General features: G+C 42.6%; 1 protein-coding gene across 2 annotated transcripts in view; it reads left to right on the forward strand.

The window, feature by feature from the left end:
* The window catches only part of IGDCC3 (immunoglobulin superfamily DCC subclass member 3), a 68938-nt gene that overhangs the window by 35670 nt on the left and 10142 nt on the right, over positions 1-23126 (forward strand). Inside the window, exons 3-5 of one of the 2 annotated variants that reach the window (XM_051980842.1) lie at positions 18605-18749; positions 20536-20666; positions 22098-22235. In XM_051980842.1, coding sequence (XP_051836802.1) covers positions 18605-18749; positions 20536-20666; positions 22098-22235 — 414 coding nt within the window. Of the gene's footprint in view, positions 1-15947; positions 18750-20535; positions 20667-22097; positions 22236-23126 lie in introns of those variants that run through there. The other variant, XM_051980841.1, reaches the window with a different exon arrangement.

A 23126-nucleotide genomic window follows, 5' to 3' on the forward strand; every position in this document is an offset into this window, starting at 1 on the left:
AAGAAAAAGAGTGAAAACAGTATGTTTTGATCCACATTTAATCTTCATAGTTCTCTCTGTGGCTATGGATGGCATTTTCCATCCCAGGTCTATTGGAATTATCTGCTGAAAAGAGCTAGTTGATCATGAAATTTAAAAAAAAAAAAACATTCCAAGCCCAGTGGTAAAAGTTGGACTTTTGGACATTTTGGAGAAATTCCTCATTCCCTCCCCCCAATAACAAAAGGGAGAGGGTTACTACTAAGTAAAACCATTTTTCAGGAAATTGCTTGTATATGACTATGAAACTGATAAGATTAGAATACATCCTGTGGAAAAATACTGAAAGTGTCAAGAAACCTGAGTTTTAATCCAGCAAAGGTTCTTCTGGAATGACTGTATACCTGCTTCAAAGATGAAGACAAATCAGTTTGTCTTGGTGGACACAGAGTGAAAAAAGCTAAGGGGTTTTGTTTGTTTGCTTGCTTGTTATTCAGTCATTGTTCAGCCATGTTCAGCTCTTTGTGATCTCTGGAGTTTTCTTGGCAAAGATGCTGGAATGGTTTGCCATTTCCATCTCCAGTTTATTTTACAGATGAGGAAACTGAGACTTACTCACGGTCACGAAGCTAATAATAAGTGCCTGAGGCTGGATTTGAAGAGGTATTCCTGACTCCAGGCCCAGCCTTCTATCCACTGAGGATTTTATATCTGTATCTTTGCTGTTCCTAACCGCAAGGTTGGTAGCACAGAGACTCCAGACTTAGTTCTCCTGTGAAATGAACAGGGGATTGGAGATTGTTGGTATGGAATGAGAAAACTTCCAAATTTGGATGGGAAAAACCACTGCATTTCTCATTAAAGTTTAGAACCTTAGCACAGGAAGGGACTTTATCAGCTCTTTAAGAAAACAGATGCAGAGGTTGGCTGATTTGCCCAAAGTCACAAAGCTAGATGGTAGCAAAGCTAAGACTAGAATCTGAGATCTCCTGCTGCCTCAGTCAGCATTTTTTTCACTACATTAGGATGCCTTAGGATCTACAAATCCCCAATAAGCTTCATTCCTTTGTTGAAAGGAACACACATTCATTTGCAAGCAATTTACTTAATAGCTCCAGGCCAGCCTCTACCCCACCCCCACTCCTTGCAAGCCCCCTTTCGGGAGGATGAGGAGGATCTTGTGTCTTAACCAGAAAGGTAGAGTGATGAGATGCTGTTGGATAGGTCCCATTCTTGTTAAGGAAAATTGAAGGGCTTCAGTATATGTGAATCTGAAAATAGAGTCTTTGGGGGCAAAGTCAGTACCCCCACTGGAGGGAGGCCTTGGAAATGATACTACTTCTCTCTCTGCCTGCCCATTACTGTCCCCTAGGACTTCCAGTCTTCACTGTAACTGAATGTTAGAAAATGAATACCTATGGATGTGGGAAATTGGACATTTCTGGCGCTAAAATATTTACATTTCTATAAAGTAAAGCCACTGTGTATTTTAGAAGGACCCTTTCTGGATGAAAATCACTCTCCCTTCTGTCTCTCCCATAAGACATCCTAGGTGATCATCTATCTCCCTTTCCCTTCTAGCTCTGATGCTCTCAGCCAATAGGCAGACAAGGCCTGTTTTCCTATGTCTGGGTTATCCAGGTCTGTGTTCCCACTTGTTTCTAGTACCTGGCCTCCCAAGAGAAGCAGAATCACAAAGCCAAGAGAATGTGAGACCTGAAATCAGGAGGACCTCCGTTCAAATCCTGATTTGGACACTTACAAGTGGTGTGACTATGAGGAAGTTACCTATACACTCTGTGGTTATTTCCTTATCTATAAAATGAAGAGTTAATGCCCTTCAGGTCTCCGATAGCTTTAAATCTATGATCTATGACTTCTGGGCCCTAAAATGATAGACTTTTAGCACCATAAGAAACCTTGGAGATAAATTGGATTACTTTTGAAGAGCAGCTCTGAGGGGAGGCAGAGCCAAGAGTAAAGGCAGGAACTTGAGGAGAAGCTCTGCTATTTTATGGCCTACCTATGTGATCCTGGCAGCTCTCTTAATTTTTCTAGGCCTCAGATTCCCCACCTATAAAATGAGAGGATTTTATTTAGACAACCTTCATGTTCCTTTACAGCTCTAAATAGATGGTTCTCCATGACCATTTTGTGGATGAGAAAACTGAGGCCCCATGAAGGAAAATGAATGACTACCACATCCAGCCAACAGCAAAACTAGGATTAGAACCCACTCCCAGGATTCAATTCACTTAACCACCTTTTCTTTTTTCTTTTTTTTTCATTTTTTAGTGTTTTTATTTATTTTAATAATATTTTTTTCAAATACATGCAAAAATAGTTTTCATCATTTATCTTTGGAAAACCTTGTATTCCAATTTTCCCCCCTGTTCTCCCTTTTTCCTTCCCCAAGATAACAAGCAATCTGATACAGTTAATCATTATTTCATAATTAGTTCTTCTGGTACAACGGAATGGACCTTGGATAGGGAATCTGAATACCTGCATTCACTTCCCAATTGAAGAACTCATTGGACCAGGCTACTTTCTGGGCAAGTCACACTCTCTTTATGCCTTAGTTTCCCCATTTATAAAATGGAGAATTTTTATAAATTATTATAATTATTATAAAATGGTGAAATTTATAAAATGATAGAAGGTACAGTGGAACCTGCTCTAGAATCAGAGGACTTGACACTTCCTCTGTGACTTGGGACAAATCATTTAACCTGACTCAGTCTGTAAAATGGTGGGGTATTAACTGGGGTATCTTCCATCCACCCATAGACCTATGTTCCTACGACTAGGATCCAGCTCTAAAATATTTGATCCCAAATGATTCACCACAGGGAACCCAAGAATAGTAGATGGTCTTATTTTTTATTTTGTGTGCCCCATTTCCCTTTTTTTTTACTCTGAAAAAATCTTGTGGATACATTTTGTTTGTATAAACGGACTTCCCAGCAAACACTGAAGTCCCCCCTCCAAAGTATCTTTCTTGGACACAATTCATCACATGCTAAAAGAAAGGAGAACTCTGACCTTTATCTCTGGCCCCTGGGACGCTGACGTCGACCGTTGTGTTTGACCAGAATTTGGGGCCCTGCACATCTTCGCTGTCTCTACGTTGTCCCAATCCTTGGTTGTTTCTTTCTTCTGCCTCCATTCTCTTCCGGCCCCTATCACTCCCCTCGAGGCTCTCCAGAATCCTCTGAATGCTCCATAGTCATCAGTCCTTACAGCGGATACCATCAGGACTAATTGCATTCATATGCCACACTTGTTCAGCCATTCCCCGATGCTTGAGCATTTTGTTTCCCGCTTTTGATTAGCCCATATAATACTTGCCCACATTTGAAAAGGTCCTGGCCTTAGAGAAGGGCAGGGGGGAGCCAGTCTGGTATCTGTGCCCCATTACTTGTGGCTCAGGAACCTGTTTTCAAATAAATTAGGGAGCCTTTGTGGATGAAGTGACCCATTAGCGGAGTAATAATACCACCTTTATCAAGCTTGCTCATCGGTATTAGTTATGCACTATAAAGCCTGTACCAAAAACCCTGAGGGGATTCAATTAAAATGAAGTCAGCTGTGTGGAGCTCGGTGAGTGTGTGTGTTTGTGCCGGAGTGGAGCGCTCTCTGTGCATTCCTGGACTTGCTGGTGTCTTTGCACGGACATGTGTGCCTCTGTGTGTGTGAATGCGGGCTGGTTGCTATGCATCCCGTATAATTGTGCTCTCCTGTGGATGCTTGTGGGCACTTAGGATTGCGGTCTCGGCCTGAATAGTTATGTGGGGATTTCTGCAGAGAAGGCAGCTCGGGACAGTGCCTTCAGCGTCGAAGCGGATCTGGATTCAAATCCTGACTCAAATCCCAAGTTATTTCAGATTTCTGTGTCTTCACTTCCTTGTCTTCAGAATAAGGGGAAGTGTAACAGGGACTCACCTTTCAGGGAAGGTGAGATTTAAACATGTTAACTGTAAGTTAAGAGCTGGGTTTAGTCACGGAAATGTCCGTGAGGCATTTGGACTATAGATCTTGATTCTGCTCAAGGTTCTTAAAAAGGGGTAGATAGGGGCGGAGAGCACATTCTCTCAGGAAGGTTACTTTGTCGTTGAACTACATTCAGAGTTTGGAAGCTCTTGATGTGGGATATTCTCAGACTTTTCTGATCTCTACTTTAAAAAACCCCAACAATGGATCCATGACCAGGGTAGGAAAAAGTGGGATAAGTGACAACTAGTGCACAGTGAATAGAGTGCCAAGTCCGGAGTCAGGAAGACCTAAATTCAAAGGTGACCTCAGAAACTTATTAGCTGTGTGACCCTAGGCAAGCCAATTTCCTCATTTGTAAAATGAGCTGGAGAAGGAAATGCTAAACCACTCTGGTATCCTTGCAAGAAATCCCCAAATGGGGTGGTAAAGTGTTGGAAGGAACTAAGCAACAACAACCTTTATACCATTCTGCCTCATCCTTTCTCAGCATAATATTTTTAAAATATTTTTATTTTTCATATTGTCCTTATAAAACAGAGTTAATAATATTTGTACTACCTTCTTCTAAAGTTTGTTTTAAGGAAAGTAAATTCTTAGATCTGAAAGAGCTATATAAACATGAGTAGTTATTGTGACAAATAAGTTTGGGGTTCAAGGGTAGTTTAAGTTTAATAACTCCCAAGAAGTGCTTCAGGGATTTGGAGAGATGTTGCTTTATCCAATGAAACTCCTCTTTGTTCTCAATAATAAATACAAGTGGTCAAAACCCAAACCTGAGTGACTGAGCTGTATGTAAAAGGAAGGATCCTAAAATCCTTTTCCACTAACTCTTTATCTGGTGCCATGTTGAATCAGTCCCTTTTAGCTCAAAAATTGTCTGGTGCCATGCTGCATATCCTTAAACTGATCCTCAAGAAGGGCTTGCTTTCCAAATAATTCTTTTAGTTGGTTCAATTCTGCATTGTCCTTACTCTCTGTTTCCCATCCCTAAAATCCAGCTATATGGAGATTCAGGGAGGAGATCAATTGAAATCAGTTCAATGATTTAAGTGTCCACTGTATATCAGGAACTACTTTTGGAACCAGGCACACAAAAACAAAAAATGAAAGTAATTCCTGCCTTCAAGGAGCTTATATGCAACTGGGTAACACAAAATGTTTCTTTTGCTTCTCTATTTGGGAAGGTGGCTATTATGATAGCTAGGATTACTGGGGAGGTCCTGTGGGACAGGTTCTGGTGATGTAACTTGGATTCTAGATTACTTATGATATCCCATGTATTCTGTAAGGTTTCTCTCAACTCACCCTTTATCTAATTCTATAGTCAGTCATCTTGCATTTATCAAAGACTTACTATATTTTAGGCATTGTGCTAAGCATGGAGATACAAAGAAAAGCAAAAATTAAGCATTCCTGCCCTCAAGGAATAAAGTCTAATAGGGTTGATAAACTTATTAATAACCATGTACACACAAGGATAAATTGGGGGTTGGTCTCAGGGGGAAGGCACTAAGATTAAGGAGAACCAGGAAGAAATGTTTGCAAAATATGGGACTTTAGAAAAGACTTGAAAGAAGGCAAAGAAGCCATTAAACAGAGATGAGTGTTGCAAGCATGAGAGACAGCCAGTAAAGACCTGCATTTGGGAGACAGAGTTTTGTTCTACAAACAGCATGGAAGCCAGCTTTGAAGGATGTCAGAATAAAGTGAAGGAGAGTAAGAAAGCTGAAAAGGTAGGAAAGGAGTCAGGTCTTCTAAATGATATTGAAAGACAAACTTAAGATTTTATATTTTATCCTGGAGGGAATAGGGAGTAAGATTCAGTTATTGAGTTGTTTTCCGTCCTGATCCCATTTGGTGTTCTCTTGGCAAAGATATTGGGGTGGATTGCCATTTCCTTCTCCAGCTCATTTTACAAATGAAGAAACAGAGGCAGACAAGGTTAAATGAATGCCCAGTGTCGCACAGATAGTTGGTCCACTCTGAGACCAGATTTGAATAAGGAAAATGACTCTTCTTGATTTCAAGTCTGGGACTCTATGCACCATGGGCCCTAGCTGTCAACTGGAATAGGGATATGATAAGATCAGGTCTAGTTTCAGAAGATATTATAAAGTACCACACTTACACAGTATATAAAAATTTATTTAAGAAGATGTTCTATAGAGTATACCCCTGTATAGTGACAATATCCCCATAATATGATGTTTTCTCATTTTTTCCCAGAAGAATGTTAGCTCTTTGAGGGCAGGGATTGTTTCACTTTTGTCTCTGTATTCTGAGTGCCTGTCACAGCTCCTGGCACATGGTAGTTGATAAATAAATGCTTGTTGATTGATGGATTCATGGATATAAAGCACACTTCACACACTATAAAAAGTTGTTCTGAGCAGGTGGTGGTGATTATATTGGTAGTAATGATAATGGTGATTGTGAGAATTAACCAACCCCTCGAGTCTGCTAAAAGGATACCTGCCTAGCCATTAACTTATACTTATCATAAAGGGAAAATGGATAGAATTATGAACCTAGATTCCAGAAGATCTGAATTCTTATTTACTATATTAGTTGCAAGTTGCAAATTGTCCTCGGTTTCCTCATCGGTAAAATGAGGCCAGTATTAAGAGAACAACCTTGAGTTTGTTCAAAGAGCCTTGCAAACCTTAATGCCCCATAGAAAAGTGAGTTATTGTGGTGATGGGGAAGTGCTTCCGTGTTATGGAGATTAAAGAATATTGGCTAAAGATTGGAGCCTTTAATTCCCTGTGTTATAAAAAAAATCTAGTACAGAGCCAGACGGAGAACCCCATATCATGTCTCCCCAACAGCTGCTTTGTGCATTTTGCTGTCCACCTAAAGCCAAGATGAGGCCATAAGGCAAACTGCCTCTCTCACCCTAGACTGGCCAAGGGGCAGCTGATGAAGCTGCCTTTCTGAAGGCAGAGCACCTTCCTCCCCTTCCCCTTTCCCAATGTCCTTTCCTCCCTCCTCTTCTGCTCCCTGGTTTGGGGGGGAGAGGACAGAAGAAACGTGGATTTATGGCTGCTCACTTTAAAGACAAAGTTGGCTTTTGTGTAGGAAATGGGGCCCAGGGATCAGTAGGGGGTGGGAGCTGATGAGAGAAGGAGGGGGGTAGGATTCAGGGGCTTGGGTCTGAGAGTGGGAGGTGAGGAGGCCCAGGGGCAGACAAAGAGAATTCAGAGGCTCCCCAGGGCAGGGTCATCCAGGCAAAGGCCCCAGATAAATAAATCATTGCTTTGAGCAAGGCTGAGTGGGGCCGGTTGTGATTCTTTTATTTTATTTGTAAATCCGGGGAATCTCCCACCCCTACCAGCTACTTTCCTGGCCACCAGGCCATGCTCCCCCTCAGAGCTTCTATTTAGAGGTTAGAATCTAAACCCAGGCCTTCACTTTGTTGGTTTGTACTTTTATTTTTGGAGAGGTCAGGGTTCAAGGGAAAGAAAAAATAGAAGGCTCTCTACCCCTGACTTTTCCTGCTCTCCCACAGTTTGAGCTGAGTGGGAACTGCCAATGTCCAGCAAAACAGCTGGGACACAGCTGGTGGGGAGGTATGGCAGAGTCTGGTCCAGGAGTCGAGAGATCTCAGTCAACTCTGCTGCTAGCTTTAAAGATTTCACAGAGCAAGTCCCAGAATCTCTCTAGATTCTCAGTTTTCTCATCTGTCATATGGGATAATAATTCCTATGGAGGCTATTTCGCAGACCCACGGGAGGGCTTTCTGAAAAGTTAGAACCTGAGAAGGCTCATAGGTGTGATTATCCGGGCAGCAGCCCTGCCCCTCAGCTGTGTGGGGACACCCACACCTGACGTCCCTGTCCTGGGGTCCCTAGAGGAGCAGTGGGCTGAAGAGCAGAGCTAGATGTCATGGGCCAACAGCAGGTGCTTTAATTACACCTCCGAGAGCTACTTCCAATCCAGTGAATGAGCCGGGACCAATAAAGCCATGAGTTTATGGGCTTTGTAAACATTTTACTGGAGAAATCAAGGCCCCAATTACTGGGTCTGGCTTCTTCCTATGAAGAGTGTGTTTATTGGGGGTCTCTTAAAAGGCCCCATACCAAAGTAGTAAGAGGCTAGCAAGGCTCAGTGGTTGAGCTGACTGATTTATAATGTGCTCATTCCCCTCCCTTTACTCCCCCACCCACCCATCATCTGTAGAGAGGCTACAAATTTCAACGGGATACCTCCCTAGGAGAAAGGACACAAGGGCATGAGTCTCTGTCACTTCCTAGCTGTGTGATGGGTGGACAGCTTATGGCATTTAATTGGGCCCCAGTGGTTTTTTAATCTGCAAAAATCAGGAGATTGGGCTCATTTTTTGATGTCTTAAGTTACTTCTTAGTCCATATTCTAGGATCAAGTGTGGCTGACTAGAAATTAACACGGATAATACAAGACGCTCAAAACTAGTTGAATTCAGAATAATTGCAGTGAAGAATCTTCTTTCTGGAGAACAAGATGAAATAGGCTCCTCTTCTCTGCAGAAAAGTGGGGGGCCATTGCATACTCTTTCCAGATGGCTATGGTTTTTTGGAGTTGTTTTTCTTTGTTGTAAGCGAGGGTTTCATGGGTCTGAAGTGAAGGCATTAATTTAAAAAAATTGTTGGGGGAGGGTGGGGAGAAGTAAGCAAGTGTAGGGACAAAATCCAACAATTGGGCCTTCTTGGCCAGTGATGACAGAGAGGAGATAGGGTTGGAGAGTACCTGGTAGCTGAATTTACGAGGCTCTATATATTAGACCTGTTGGGTGGAAGACAGTTGTTGGGGGACAGTGAGAAAAATCATAGATTTGAGATGGAAGAGGCTTTCAAAGTTATGCAGTCCAGCCTCCCCACATTTTATAGAAGAGTAAAGTGAGTCACAGAGGGATTAATGATGGGCCTGTGGTCATATCTTGGCTTCCTTTAAAATCTCATATAAACCCCCATCTTTTACTGGAAGTGTTCCCCAACCCCTCTTAATTCTACTGCCCTCCTTATATTAGCTATTTCCTATTTGTTCTGTATATATTTGTTTGCATTTGTTTAGATTGTGAGTTCCTTGAAAGCAAGAGCTTTTTTGCCTCTTCTTGTATCCCTAGCTCTTAACACAAGGATGAACACATAGTAGGCATTTAATAAATGTTTATTCATTAATTGAAGTATCAGGATTTAATAGTTACATCCTCTATCTCCAAAAGAGAAGAGAGATGGATTTCAGATTTTAATTTTCTCTGGATTTCTCTGGATTTCAGATAATAATAAATCTGTATTATCAGGGGTCCATAACAGGGCACTTTTGTGGCCCGATGGGCTCAGTGTTGGCGGTCTTGAGGCCCAGAAGGCCCAAACTTTGAAATCAGGCAGCATCATTTCACCAGCCCTGTTCTGTACCATCCTTCTCTTTGCTTCTTCCCCCACCCTTCAGCCCCTTTAGCATCTCCTCTCCCCCTCTGTAATCAGGACCAGGCAAGGCTTACCCAAGTCCAGTGGCCCCCAGAGGAAAGCCCTTCCCTCCCCTTCCTGAGCTGCCTCTGGCCTCCCTGTAGCCCTCCCTCCTCCCCCTCCCCAGGTGATTTATAGAGGGTATCAGGGAGTCATTTCCTGCCCTACCATTTTTTGCTTCCTTCCTCCTCCTTTGGACTGCCTCCCTCTAAAGCTGGCCCCTCACTCCCCCCCCCCCATCCCTGCCTTACAGTTTGGAGCCCAGTGGCCAGAGGAGCCTGGAGGGATGTGGGGAAGTTTTATTTCCTAAACTGTGTACCCTTATTGGGGGTGAGTGTTTCACTTCTCCTCCTCCTCTCCCATGGCCTTCATCTGCCAGCTTCCTCACCCACATACTTTACTGATCAGGGTTCACTCTCAAAATTCAGTTCTAGAGAGAAAATTCAGGAAAACCTTCTACAACCTAGCTCCTGCTCTTCACAGTAACTTCAGGCTAGCTTGTCTCACCCTCTCATTTTGCAAATGAGGACCCCGAGAGCTGGAGAAGTTAAGTGACATCCCTAAGCTCAGGCAATATTTGAATCCAGGCCCTCTGACTACTTTCTGTGGTGTGTGTTGGGGAAGTGGGCTATGTGCCCCTAATGCTAGACTGTATTTCTGTGAATAGGTACCCTAGGTATCCTTGGGGCAGTGTGTTGGGGAAGTGCTGCATGCCATTAATACTGGGTTGTCCTTCTGTGAATAGGTTCCCTAACGGATGCCTCTGTGAGTGTGTTTATGTGTTTTATGTTGGGGAAGTGGGCTGGGAACCCTTAATGCTGGCTTGTATTTCTGTGAATAGGTTCCCTAATGGGGCGATGATGTTGGGGAGTGAATTGTGTGCCCCAATGGTGGCTGACCATTAGCACATTGGCTAATCAGTTTCAGCCCAGGATATGGAACCTAGAAGCTCTAACACAGGTGGGCACCGGATTGGGGGGAAGGTAAATTTTCCCGATATTTCCAAAGTACTGCTTTCTCCTGAGGTCCCGGGGTCTCACAGACAGCTTCTCGCTCTTGAGTCACCATGCAATCCTGTGGGAACACCTCCCTAGAGTGTCACTGAGCTTCTGCCTCTGTAAAATGAAGGCAGAGAGATGAGAAAATGTACTTCCCTGCCTGCCTCCCTTCTTTGTAGAGATTGGGGACAATGGTTGTTGAGCATTACATAAACTGTCAAACTTGACTGATGTGTTGTTTAGTTAAAAATTACTTCCCCCCTGCCTTTTTAAAAAACCTTTATTACAAGAGAAGGTTCACAGGGTAGGGGAGGGAAACAAAAACATCAATAAAAAAATAAAATTAAATGAGGGGGTTAGAACAAGAGAAGAAGACTGTAGATTTAGAGTTGGAAGAGATTTCAGAGGTCATCTAGTTAGTCCAAGGCTTCTTAAACTTTTTGCACTTGAGATCCCTTTTCACCAGAGAAATTTTTAACTTAACCCTGCATGTATATATATACACATGCATATATATGTATATAAAATAGGTATTCAAATTAAACATTTACTGATAATTATAATTTTGTGACCCCCTACATTCAATTAAAAGACCCCAGCCCACAGTTTTAAGAAGTCCAATTTAGTCCAATCCCTTCATTTTACAAGTAGCCCAGAAAAAGAGATTGGTTTTGCTTTAAAAAAAAAATTTAAGACTGTACTTTAGAACAAATGAGTGATTTGGCAAAATTTTGGTTGCTGACAATAAAGTGGGTCTTCCAAATTCTCACTGATGGGTTTTGGAATTTGCTTGTATCTCGAAGACAATATCACTTAATCAATGATAAATGTCTTTAAGAACCTACTAGGTGGCAGACAGTATACCAGGTCCTGGGAATACAGGGATAAAGAGTAAAACTATCCTTACTCACAATGAACTTACATCCTATCCCTCCAAGGGAGACCAACTAGAGCCAAGAATAGGCTTGTCAGTCAGGCATGTTCCCATCCTGGAACACTGGTGGAGAGAGACAATTGGAGCTATTGGAGAAAGGATTGTTATTCCTGAGAGAAAAATCCTGCCTGGAAGTTGGAAGTACCTTGGAAGATTCCCAGAGGCTCCTAATAAATCCAGCTAGCTTTGGCAAATCTGGCCGAGAAATAGGGGGAACATTTGCAAGCTGTTGTTCTATGTGTTTTGTCTCTATTAGATTGTGAAGGAAGTACGGAGTGGGGGCTTGGAGTCTGAATTAAAATCCAGCCCGAGATGCTTCCTAGTTGTGTGACCATGACAAGTCTCTTAGCCCTGCTTTCCTCAGTTTCCTCACCTGTAAAATGAGAACAATATGGTAAACCACTCTAATACCTTTGCCAAGAAAACCCCAGATGAAATCACAAAAGAGTAGAGCATGGTTGAAAACAATAATTATAATGTGAGTTCCTTGAGAACAAGGACTCTTTGCTTTTGTATAGTGGTTTGTACATAGTAAATATTTAGTAAATGTTTTTCATAAATTCATTCATGCCTTGGTGGAGCTGAGGAGAAATGGAGAAATGAGGCCTTTTTCAGAACCCTTAAATGTAAAAATGTTTTCCCAGTTTATTGCTTCCTTTCTAATTTTGTCTGCATTTGTTGTGTTTGTACTAAAACTTTTAACTTAATATAATCAAAATTATCTATTTGGAGAGCTTAGTAGGAAAGACCACATCTCCAAGCAGGCTCAGATTCATTGGCCCCTCACAGATCTGCAAGCAGTGGTCACTCAGAGTCCCCGTGGGTTGCGCTCAGGGGCAGAGCAGGTGTAGGGAGAAGAACCATTTCCCCAGACAGATGGAGCCTGGTCTCTTGAGTCCACACATCACCTGCAACGCTGTGCACTAATAAACACCTCTCTTGTTAGCTGGAACCAAGGTGAATTGGGGGAGGGGATGACTTCAGACACATTGCTTCCACTTCTCTGAATTCCCACCCCATGCTGAATTACATCACCTGGGAGGGCTGGTGTTGGTTCAGGCTGCTGGGGTCTTCTGGGAGGGAGGTTTGCCTTGCCGGATATGAGTTACGTGCCCAAAATATCATGGCAGTCACCACCTGAAATTTATATTTCTCCCTGGCAGAACTGAGTGTTTTCTCTAGGTATTGAAGTGAATGCTAAGATAGCATGATGTCACAGATTCGAAAATTAAACTTGGAGCCAAGAGACTCAGTGTTTAAATCTTGTCCCTGGTACCTGGTGGCTGTATGACCCTGAGCCAATTATTGAATCTCTCAGAACTCTGGACAGCTTTCTAAGACTAGGAGGGACCCACGGGCCTCAGGAGAGGGACTTTCCTCATCAGGAGTCCCCAGTACTCATGAAATGACATACAGTTCAGTTCCCTATCTCTTTGGATATGAATAAGATGGAAATTGAGAGACTAAAACCTTTTTAAAAATATATGTGTATATCTATATTTATATATTTATTATTAAATGGTATATATTAGTGTATATGAAATATACACTATTATAAATATGAAACAATTATATACACATACTATATCATACACCTATGTAAGTGTATATATAAAAAAACAGATATACACATAAATCACATATGTGTCTATATACATATTTTGAGGAGCAATGTAAGGGATTTGCAGACATCAATCAATTTGCAAGCATTGATTAAGTGTGAGGAGACAAAGAAAACAGCAAACTTAATAACTAGAGATATCTGATTCTAATACGAAGCTCTGTGTCTGTGACCCTGGGTAGGTCGTTTTACCTTGAAGGAGGTATAGAATTTGATAATTTCTAAAATCTCTTCCAGCTCTAAATTCTATGATTCCCAGATTCAATTTTTAATATATTCTATGACTTAAAGCCATGGAGAAGGGGAGAGAGAGAGAGTGGCAAGGGAAGGGAATGGGCCTAAGGGCATCAATGCTAGTTGGGGCTACATTTTCTCTATCTCCAATGCTCCCCAAGACAGAATCCACTCTCTCCCCACCTTATTCCTCCACCAGCCCTTTCCCTTCAGTAACAATTCAGCTTTGCCTTTGGCTTGGTAAATCTCTAGGGAGAGGAGGAGGGAAACACAAAAGGTTTAAGCCCTTTAATGAGGAGGCAACCGCATTAGTTCTTCCCCAGGGTCCCTGGGGTAGAGGCAGCACAGGCTCCTCGCCAGCTGGAGTATGGAGGGGAGAAAGGGCTCCTCGCCCCTCCCCCCTCACCCCCTGGCTCCATGCGGCCCCGCTTCCAGCTCCCTGGGTGAGGCAGGGCCCTGGGGCCACATCTGGTCCTCCCTGCTACGGAGTCGGGGACTTGATGTTTTACCGTTTCTCCAGAGCAGCGTTTTTAACCTAGGGTCAGGGGTCCATGAATAAATTTCAGGGAATCTGTGCCCTTGGATGGGAAAAAAAATTACATCTTTATTTTTCACTATATTCTGATGGAAATTTAAATTTTCTTCAGTGACTCAAAAAATCCACAAAAGAGGATGACCCCTTTGTTCTTGAAGTTAGGGTTGGGGATGGGAACCCAGACTGGGGATGCCCAGGATGACTTCCATTGCTTGCTTGAGCTGAGATTTGATGGACAAGCCCCTAATTTTCTCTTCCTTTCCCAATGACTCCTGATATAGGACTCGAAGCCAAAACCTTCTTAGCTTTGATAACACTATGAAGGAAGGGGCTTATGGAACCCAGGACTCTTAAACACCCCCCACATTTTCCCAGCTTGGTTATAGACTGTGTCACAAGCCCAGAAAATATTCTTGGGTCTAGGTGTAGGGTCATGCTCTCCATGCTCAGGAAAAAGGGCTCTGATTCTCTATAGAGCTAAGAGAGTTGGAAGCAATGGAGCTACATTTCTGCAAAGGGAGGAGACATCCCATGACTGGACAGGATTAGCTTTAGCATCCTCCAATTGTCATCTAGTGCAATCGGCTATGATGGGACATATTGGACAAGTATTGAGACTGAGGTGGGAAGTGATCTGCGTGAGGGTAGATCAACAAGAAAGTACTATGGTAAGGTGTGTGAATGTGTATGTGTGTGAAATCTAGTTTCATCTTTTCTTCTTTCTTTGCTGAGGCAATTGGGGTTAAATGACTTGCCCAGGGTCACCCAGCTAGTAAGTGCTAAGTATCTGAGGCTAGATTTGAACTCAGGTCCTCCTGACTTCAAGACTGGTGCTCTATCCACAATGCCATCTAGCTGTCCCTAGTTTCATCTTTTAAAAAATATTTTTTATTGATACCTTTTATTTTTATAGCACTGAGATTTCCCAGTTTTCTATTCAGTCCCTCTCCTAGACAGCTATCCCCTATAACAAAGAATATTTTTGAAAAATTACCAAAGGAAAGAAAAAAAATATGAAAAAACCGAACAATACAAGGGAAAAAAATCTGACATTATGTGCGGTGTTTGATACCTATGGATTCCCCCACTTTCTACAGAGGAGTCAGGGGGAAGGATTGAAAAGTTTACTTACATTTTTTCTTTAGAGCCCAGGAAAATCTAGTTTTGCTAATTGAATGAATATTTTTCTTTTCTTATTTATTCTTGCCAAAATTCAGTGGAGTGGAGGATATACCAGTCTAGAGTCTGTTTTCCCTGCTCCCAAAGCAACTGAACTGGAGCCAGACTTGGTCAGAGTGTCCTGAATCCTAAATTGCCTCGCCTAAGGGCACATTGAAGCCCATTAGAATAGTGGAATTGTTATTATCCCATTTTGTAGATGGGAAAACAGAGGCTCCGAAAAGTAAAGTGATTTAACCATTGTTATAGAGCTGAAGAGGCAGGCAGGACTTGAACCCAGGTTCTTTGAGACCAGATCCAGTGCTTTTTTTCACTACAGATCACCAGTTCCTCACACATTAAACTGTAGTCTGGTGCAACATATATTGGTCTTCAAGTCAGTGGGACCTGAGTTTGAATCCTAGTGCTGCTACTTAATACCTACTTGAGTCACTTGACTGGTATGAACCTCAGTTTTCTCCTCTGTAAAATGAGGGAATTGGAAAAAATGACCAGGATTCTTGTCAGCTCTAAATTTCATGCATATTCACTTCCACATGCATACATAGGCTAACATACACAAATACAAAATTATACAGCAACACAGTCACAAATACACACACATGTATGAAATATAAAGGCAGATTGATATAAATATATATTTTAATATAGACACACACAAGTATACACATTCAGACACACACATCCATAGACATCATAGAATGTGTTAGAACCACCTCAGACTTCCTTTCTATCTCTGAAATAAACAAATGCTAAAAATCTGGACTTTATTTATTGTTTTGATTGTCTAGAGTTGAGAAAGTTATGAGAAAATATTAATGCAGAGTGTGTATGTTGGAAAAGGAGGGTGGAGGGCTGCTTGTTAAACATTCATCAGCACACCACTGCTCGTGTTCAAACATTCATGGAAGCTGGTGTGTGTGTGTGTGTGTGTGTGTGTGTGTGTGTGTGTGTGTGTGTGATGGAAGCTACTTAATCACATGTTTACAGACATGCTGGGAAAGGCACGTAGATAAAAAGCAATGGGTCCAAGGGATTTTCAGTGTTTTCTGACATTCAGTAGTGTCCTATCAGTAGTAAGCTGCTTGAGGGCGGGATCTCTCTTTTTTTCTTAGCATTGCACCTGGCACCTAGTGGGCACTTCAGAAAACGCCAAGTGGCTGCAGGGATGGCAGCAGTACAGGCTCTTAAGAGCAGAAGTCGCCATTCAGGGTTCAGAATCTTACTCCTAATTACTAGCTGTGTGGCCCTGGGCATGTCACTTATCTCTGTCTCCTGTTTCCTTACTGTACAGTGACTGCAGAAAATGGAGTGCAGATGAGGTGCTGCAGGACCTGGGTGAATCTCTAGTTATAAAACAAACAAGACTGAACTGGAACTAAGATGACCTGAGTTCCAGCTTTTGTCCGTGCTAAGTGCAGAAAAGAGGTCGACACAAATTACTTCTAGGCAGGGGCAAGAGGTAATGTGTTGTATAGGAATGACTGCTGAATTTGGAGACAGATAAAGAGGTTCAAATTCCTATCCCACTACTTAAAATAGATAGAATTCAGTGAACCCTAAATCTAGGATTCTGTGCCAGATTCTGCCCTCAGCAAAGGACGGTGGTGAGGGTGAGGGGACAAGTGAGGGACCAGGAACAGAGGGAGATGGCTTTCGGAGGCGAGGACCAGAAGTGGTACCAGCCTTGGACCTGCCCATGCTTCCCTTCTTCTCCCTAATTGAGGGGAATAGGGAAGGGGAAAGAGGCACCTTAAGGGAGAGGGAAACAACTGTCCCTGTTGATGGAGTGCCTGAGGCAGAAAGGAGGGGGCCCAGGCTGCCTGCGAGGACAGATGGTGAGTTAGGCTCACAACACTTGAAGCAAAATGGATATTAATGAAATAGGGACCCTGAAGCTGTTGCAGCCTCTTGGCCACCTCCCCCCGCCCCTCACTTCCCAATAGCTTTGTGTGAGGTATGATACAATTTTAAAACGCTAGAGCATCGATCAGGTCTTTTTTTTTTTTTGGGGGGGGGGTGGATGCATAGTCAGCCATCCCTGTACACATTCCCCTGGATCCAGAGTTCAAGGGGTTAATTTAGAGCCCCAAAAGGTTGTGAGGATGGGAGTGGAGGAGAGAGTTCTGAATATTTATGACACATTGAAATGTAGATTGGTGGGTCTGAGAATCCTCACCATCCACTTGTCTGTCACTTCGATGATTAAAATCCCAATCCTCTTTCCTTGCTCTAAGAAAGGGTCTCATTGGGGTGGAGTCCCTGTTCCAGAACTGAGGGTACAACAACAGACTGTGGAAAGTGGGGTGCAGATGAGATGCTCCCAGGCCCTGGGCTAACCTCTAGTTATAGAAAAAGCAAGCCTGAATTGGAATTAAGACGACCTGAGCTCCAGCTTTCCTCTGTGCTAAGTGCAGAAAAGAGACAGACATAAATTGCTGTTAGGTAGGGGCAAGAGGTAATGTGATGTATAGGAATGACTGAATTTGGAGTCAGATACAGATGTTTAAATTCCTACCCTCTTACTTAATACCTGTGTGACCTTCGCCCTCAGTACCACCTCTTTTGTGTCATAAACATCTTTGGAAGTCTGCTGAAATCTATGGGCCCCTTGTCACAAACATGTTAAGTGCATAGAACATAAAGGAAAACAGATACTTGGGAATAAAAATGTAGTTTTCCCCTCCCCCCATTCAATTCACTGACTCATTTAAATCGATCCAGGGAGCCAAGGTTAAGAACCTCTGGATTACATCTGCGGCACTTTTGTATTCCAAGTCCCATAATCCTTTTTTCAGTTGTGGGGAAGTGGGAATGAAGGAAGACTTCTTGGAGGTGATGCTATTTGGGCATGAAAGATTGATAGCATTTTAAGGCACAAATATTATTGGAGCTGGAAAAAGAATATTGAAATTAAAGGTGTGAATTCAGAGATAGGAAACCTAAATACAGATATAAGGATGATGTGAGTTGTCCAACCAGAAAACTAATCAATTGATCAACAAGCATTTATTAATTGAGTACTATATTCTAGGCAACGAACAAATCTGTGGAGATACAAAGACAAAAATGAAACAGACCTGCCCTCAAGGAGCTTACATACTAAATAGACAATATGTAATTGACATTTGGAATATGTGATTTTTTTTTGTTTTTATATCCCTTACATTTTTCTCTTGTAGCCCTAATTTTTTCTCCCAGAGATCCAACACATATAGCAAAATATGAGAGAAAGAGACAAAGAGAGACAAAGATAGAGACACACACAGAGAGAAACAGGGAGAGAAGAGAGACAGGTAGGATGTGGGGAGAAAGAGAAGAGAAAAAAAAAACAGTCAAAATCAATCAATACAATAACAAAAAGCCAAAAAAGCCAAAAAAAAAAAAAGGAAAATATAGGCAGCTTTCCATATCCATAGAGTAAAGAAAATATCTTCTCTAGTCTATTCTTTTGGGGCATTCTTGTTCTTTGTAGTTTTATAATATTCATTTAAAAATTTTTTTTATTTCCATTTACATTATCATGATCTTTGCACATACCTTTAAATATAAGAGCTGCAGCCAAGAATAAAATGGCATTTGGAGAGGCACCATTCCAGATTCTTCCCATGCCCTCTCTGAGTCAAATCTTTCACGCGTTTCTTGACCCCCACTTTCCGCTCTTCCCCTCTTCTTTCCTTCCAGCCATGTCGGACTTTCATGTGCACCCGCAGGCCACTGTGGGTGAAGAGGGTGGAGTGGCCAGGTTCCAATGCCAGATCCATGGGCTTCCCAAGCCCCTTATCCTGTGGGAGAAGAACCATATCCCCATTGACACAAGGAATGACAGGTGAGTGAGCAGCTCCTGTGGCAGAAAAACTAACGAAATCAATGGTGGTCATAAGTGGCTGTTGGAGATATTAATGACTGATAGTAGCTATCCCTGCTGATGTTTGTGCTATGAGGTGATTGTGTAGCCCTGTGTGCAAGAGTTTATTTGCAAATGTTACGTTTATGTGACTGAGTTACAATGGAATTATCATCAACCAGGGATCTAGGAAGCCTGGCTCTGATGTCAGAGCACAACTTCATTCATCTGGGGTGTAGTTTCTTCATTTATAACATGGGGTGTAGGTGGATAGATTAAATATCTGTGGATATCTTGGACTTGGGTATCTATGGATTCTTTGAGTTAAAGATTTCTTTTAAATGTGTTTTATCAATATCCTTTTAAAATATCACTGTTACTTCCCATTGATTCCTTCCCGTACAAAAATATAATCCTTAATAGTAACAATGAGTCATAAACAAAATAAATCAACACATTGATCATATCTAAAAATGTATGTCTCATTCTGTACCCATTGGCTGGAGTGGAGGAGAGAGTTCTGAATATTTATGACACATTGAAATGTAGATTGGTGGGTCTAAGAATCCTCACCATCCAAAGTCTTCTGTCACAAGTGTATACAATATAGTTTAGTCACTGTATTGATCAAAAGACCAGAAGTGTTAGAGTATAGTTTCCTTTTCCATTATTATAGTCACTATGTAAGTTGTTCTGGCCTTTCTTCATTTCACTTCAAATTTCCAAATGTCATGGTGTGATAATATTCCACTGAGAGGTAACATGATGAAGTGGAAAGAGAAGTGACCTCAAAATCAGGAGGATCTGGGTTCAAGCACTGATATATACTGGCTGTATGACCCTGTACAACAGAAGATTAGTGTAAGATAACCTTTTAGTCCTCTAGACCAGGGCTTCTTAAACGTTTTCCACTTTTGCCCTAGAAATTTTTATATGACTCCAGGTATATAGATATATAAAATAGGTATACAAATCAAATATTACTGATAATAAATTATAATTTTGCCACTATCACAGTCAGTTATGTGACCCCACATGGGGCCATGATCCACAGTTCAAGAAACTTTGCTCTAGACAACTCTCTAAGACCATGAGTTGCATTTGAGGAGAGTGCCTGAAGTGGGGTGCAAATGATATATTCCCAGGACCTTGGCTGAGAGCTAATTATAGCCAAAAGAAGACTGAACATGAAGTAATGGACCTTAGGTTCCAACTTTTGTCCATGATAAGTCATTTTGTATTTACCTTTTTTTTGGATTTAATAGTTTGAAGAAGGCTCAAGAGATCATGTGATATATTGGAATGAGGGCTAAATCTGCAGTCAGAAAAAGAGATTCAAACCTGACTCTGCTACTTACTAATTTGGCCAAATGCCTTTATTTCTCAGAGCTTAATTTGACTCTTATGGAGGAATTGGGATCACTGCATTGGTAGAGGGACTTTTCTCACTTGAGAGTGTTTCAGACCAATGATGGACTCCCTCTCTTTATCTAATGTTCCGTTACATTCATGTACAATGACTCGTTTGGTCATTCCTCAGTCAATGGGAAGCCGCTTTCCTTCTTGTTTTTTGTTTCTACAAAATACTGATGTATACATGAAACTTTTCCTCTTGTTGATCTCATTGAGTCGTAAAATGCCATGACTATCTCTTGAATCTGAGTAATGCTTGTATAGTTCTACCTTAGGGTTGTCTGTATTTGCTTCTTGTCTGTGTCTTTGCATCTGTGACTGATAGATTGTATGTCTTTGTCTCTGATTCTGGCAGGTATACTCTGCTTCCCAAGGGTGTTCTGCAGATCACAGGGCTTCGGGCTGAGGACAGTGGTATCTTTCATTGCGTGGCCTCCAACATTGCCAGTGTCCGAGTCAGCCGGGGAGCCAGCCTCACTGTGTCAGGTGAGAGAGTTCCACCTGCTCCTCTCCTTTTCATTGACTAAGTACTTCCCACTGTCCTCATCCGTGATTCCCATGGCCCCTGGATAATTAACCTAATCTCTTCTCACCAACTACCCTCCTATTAATTATGATGATTATTAGAATTTTAATAGCTAGAGCTCTAATTAACATCTTGTTTTTTAGAAAAGTCTTATAGCCTCCTTTTTGCATCACAGTCATTTTTGGAAAATCACCCTGCTACTTCCATTCACTGATTGAATCTTTCCTTATAACAAAGATAAATAATTAAGCAAAAACATCCAATCCAATGACTTCTAATAACCTGGATGTAGTAGTCCCCAGCCTCTCTGTTGAGATGATCCTCTTATCGACTATTCCTTGTTTCCTCCCATTCACTAATTCATTTGCTGTTAACTATCCTCTAATTCAATGGTTCTCCAGATGTGGTTTAGGGACTTCTGGGGATCCCCAAAATGCTTAGGGTTCTTAAGATCAAAACTATTTTCATAATAATAAGTTGGTTTCATTTCTCATATAGTCACTATTGATGGGTATAACTCATATAACAAAAGCTTTTTGGGGATCCTCAACAATTTTTAAAAGTGTAAAAGGGGACCCAAAGATTTGTTAACCATTGCTATAGTTAACAAGCACAAACTGAGCACCTACTTATTGAAGAGTATTGTTCTACTTTCTATGGGGAATCCAAAAGAAAGAGGAGACATAGTCCCTGTTTTCAGAGAATTTCTACTCTAGTTAGAGATTATCTCCTAATTACCAGCTTGACCCAATGGGATGCCTATAATTGCCTATGAAACAAGAGACTTAAGCACTTAAGTAGTAGAGTGAATAGGTTATTTAATGTGGAGTCAGTAAACCTTGACTTTCTCAATCTTAGGTTTTTTATCTGTAAAATGGGAATAATAATAGCAGCTACTACATGGGACTGCTATGGGGATTAAAAAGAAGTAACACAATGTTTTATAAATCTAGGATTGTAGACATAGATTGATTGAGGTGGCTTTGAAGTCAGACATTGGCTCATTCTGGACTCAGCCAGGAGATGTTCGAACCTTCAGAATATCCCTGGAGTGCCCTGGCTGTTGCGAAGTTCAGAGTGGCCTCTGGGACCGGAGAAGGCAGGGGCTGTGGGTAGGATTTGATGACTGCCCAATTCAGCTACCTGCTGTTGAAGCTGGCTTGTTTCTACAGACAGGGGTCAGGGGAGTTCCTTCTGAGACAGCCTTCCCATGGTTGGTGGCTGTTTTTTTCCTCGGTTCTAGACTTTTTGATGGTCTTTTTGAGTCCCGGCCTGGAGAATGTTGTTCTGCCTCCTGCATGCTGAGTTGTCAGAATGGGGTCCGGGGGTGGTGGGACTCCCACTGTGGCTCTTAGTTGAGTCAGGAGGGGGATGTTGTGGTGTCTCTCCAGGCTCCGGCTCCAGTGCCTACAAGGAGCCGACAATCCTCGTGGGGCCTGAGAACCTGACCCTGACTGTGCATCAGACGGCTGTGTTGGAGTGTGTTGCCACAGGCAACCCCCGCCCCATCGTGTCTTGGAGCCGCCTTGGTGAGCACTGCCTCCCCATCCCCAAACCCTGGAGTGCCTGGTCTTTTCAGTACTTGAGGATTCCAGATCTCGGTGTCTGTGCTCTTTATGAGTGGTGGGCCAGTAACTTGCCACTGCATGGTGGGATGTGAGTGGCTGGGCTAGCCAGTGGATGTTCTGGCCCTGCTCGGTGGCTCCTATCATTCCCATGTGGGGATTCCCAGAGCCCCGCTGTACCGGACCCCTTGCAGTCCTAGGATCATTTCCTCAATCCAGCCGGCTCCCAGTCCCTAGCTCCTCACCCTGGCCAGATCTCCCTCTCTGCTAACCCCGTAGGGCTGCAGTCCCAGCCTCTTCATCCCCACCTCTGAACTCTCAGCAGCCTTAGGACTCTCCAGCCCCAAGGCCTCTGGTCCCAGCCTCCCAATCCTTGCCTGCCCCCAGCCCCCCCTCCCTACTTCCTCCCTGTGCCCGGCTCCATTGCCTGAATCCTCGAATCATTGAAGGAGAGAGGGAAGAAAGGGTGACCAAGGGCCATGGCCATTTCTGAGAAAGAGGGAAAGAAGGAGGTGGGAGGGGGCTGAGGGAGGGCCGGTAAGTATTCATGAAGGAGACTGCCACATTGTAGCAGCCGAGTAATTGGTAACTGGGGTGGGGGGATGGATAATAGAGTAAATTTCACCACTTCAGGGGCTGAATGGGGAGCTGTCCATGTGTATTATGACTGTACTAATCCTCTCCTGGGGAGGGGGAGTGCTCAGGTCCCAGGGCAAGGAGCTGGACAAAGAAACCCTAACAAGCTAAGTGACCATTAGGACAGCCAGTGGCAGAGCTGCCGCCGCCCCATCCTCCTTCTCTGCCCCCCCCCCACTGCCCTTGCTGCAACATGCCAGTGAGAGAATCCCTTTATGT

This window comes from Antechinus flavipes, chromosome 2 (assembly GCF_016432865.1).
Source record: "Antechinus flavipes isolate AdamAnt ecotype Samford, QLD, Australia chromosome 2, AdamAnt_v2, whole genome shotgun sequence".
Lineage (NCBI taxonomy): Eukaryota > Metazoa > Chordata > Mammalia > Dasyuromorphia > Dasyuridae > Antechinus > Antechinus flavipes.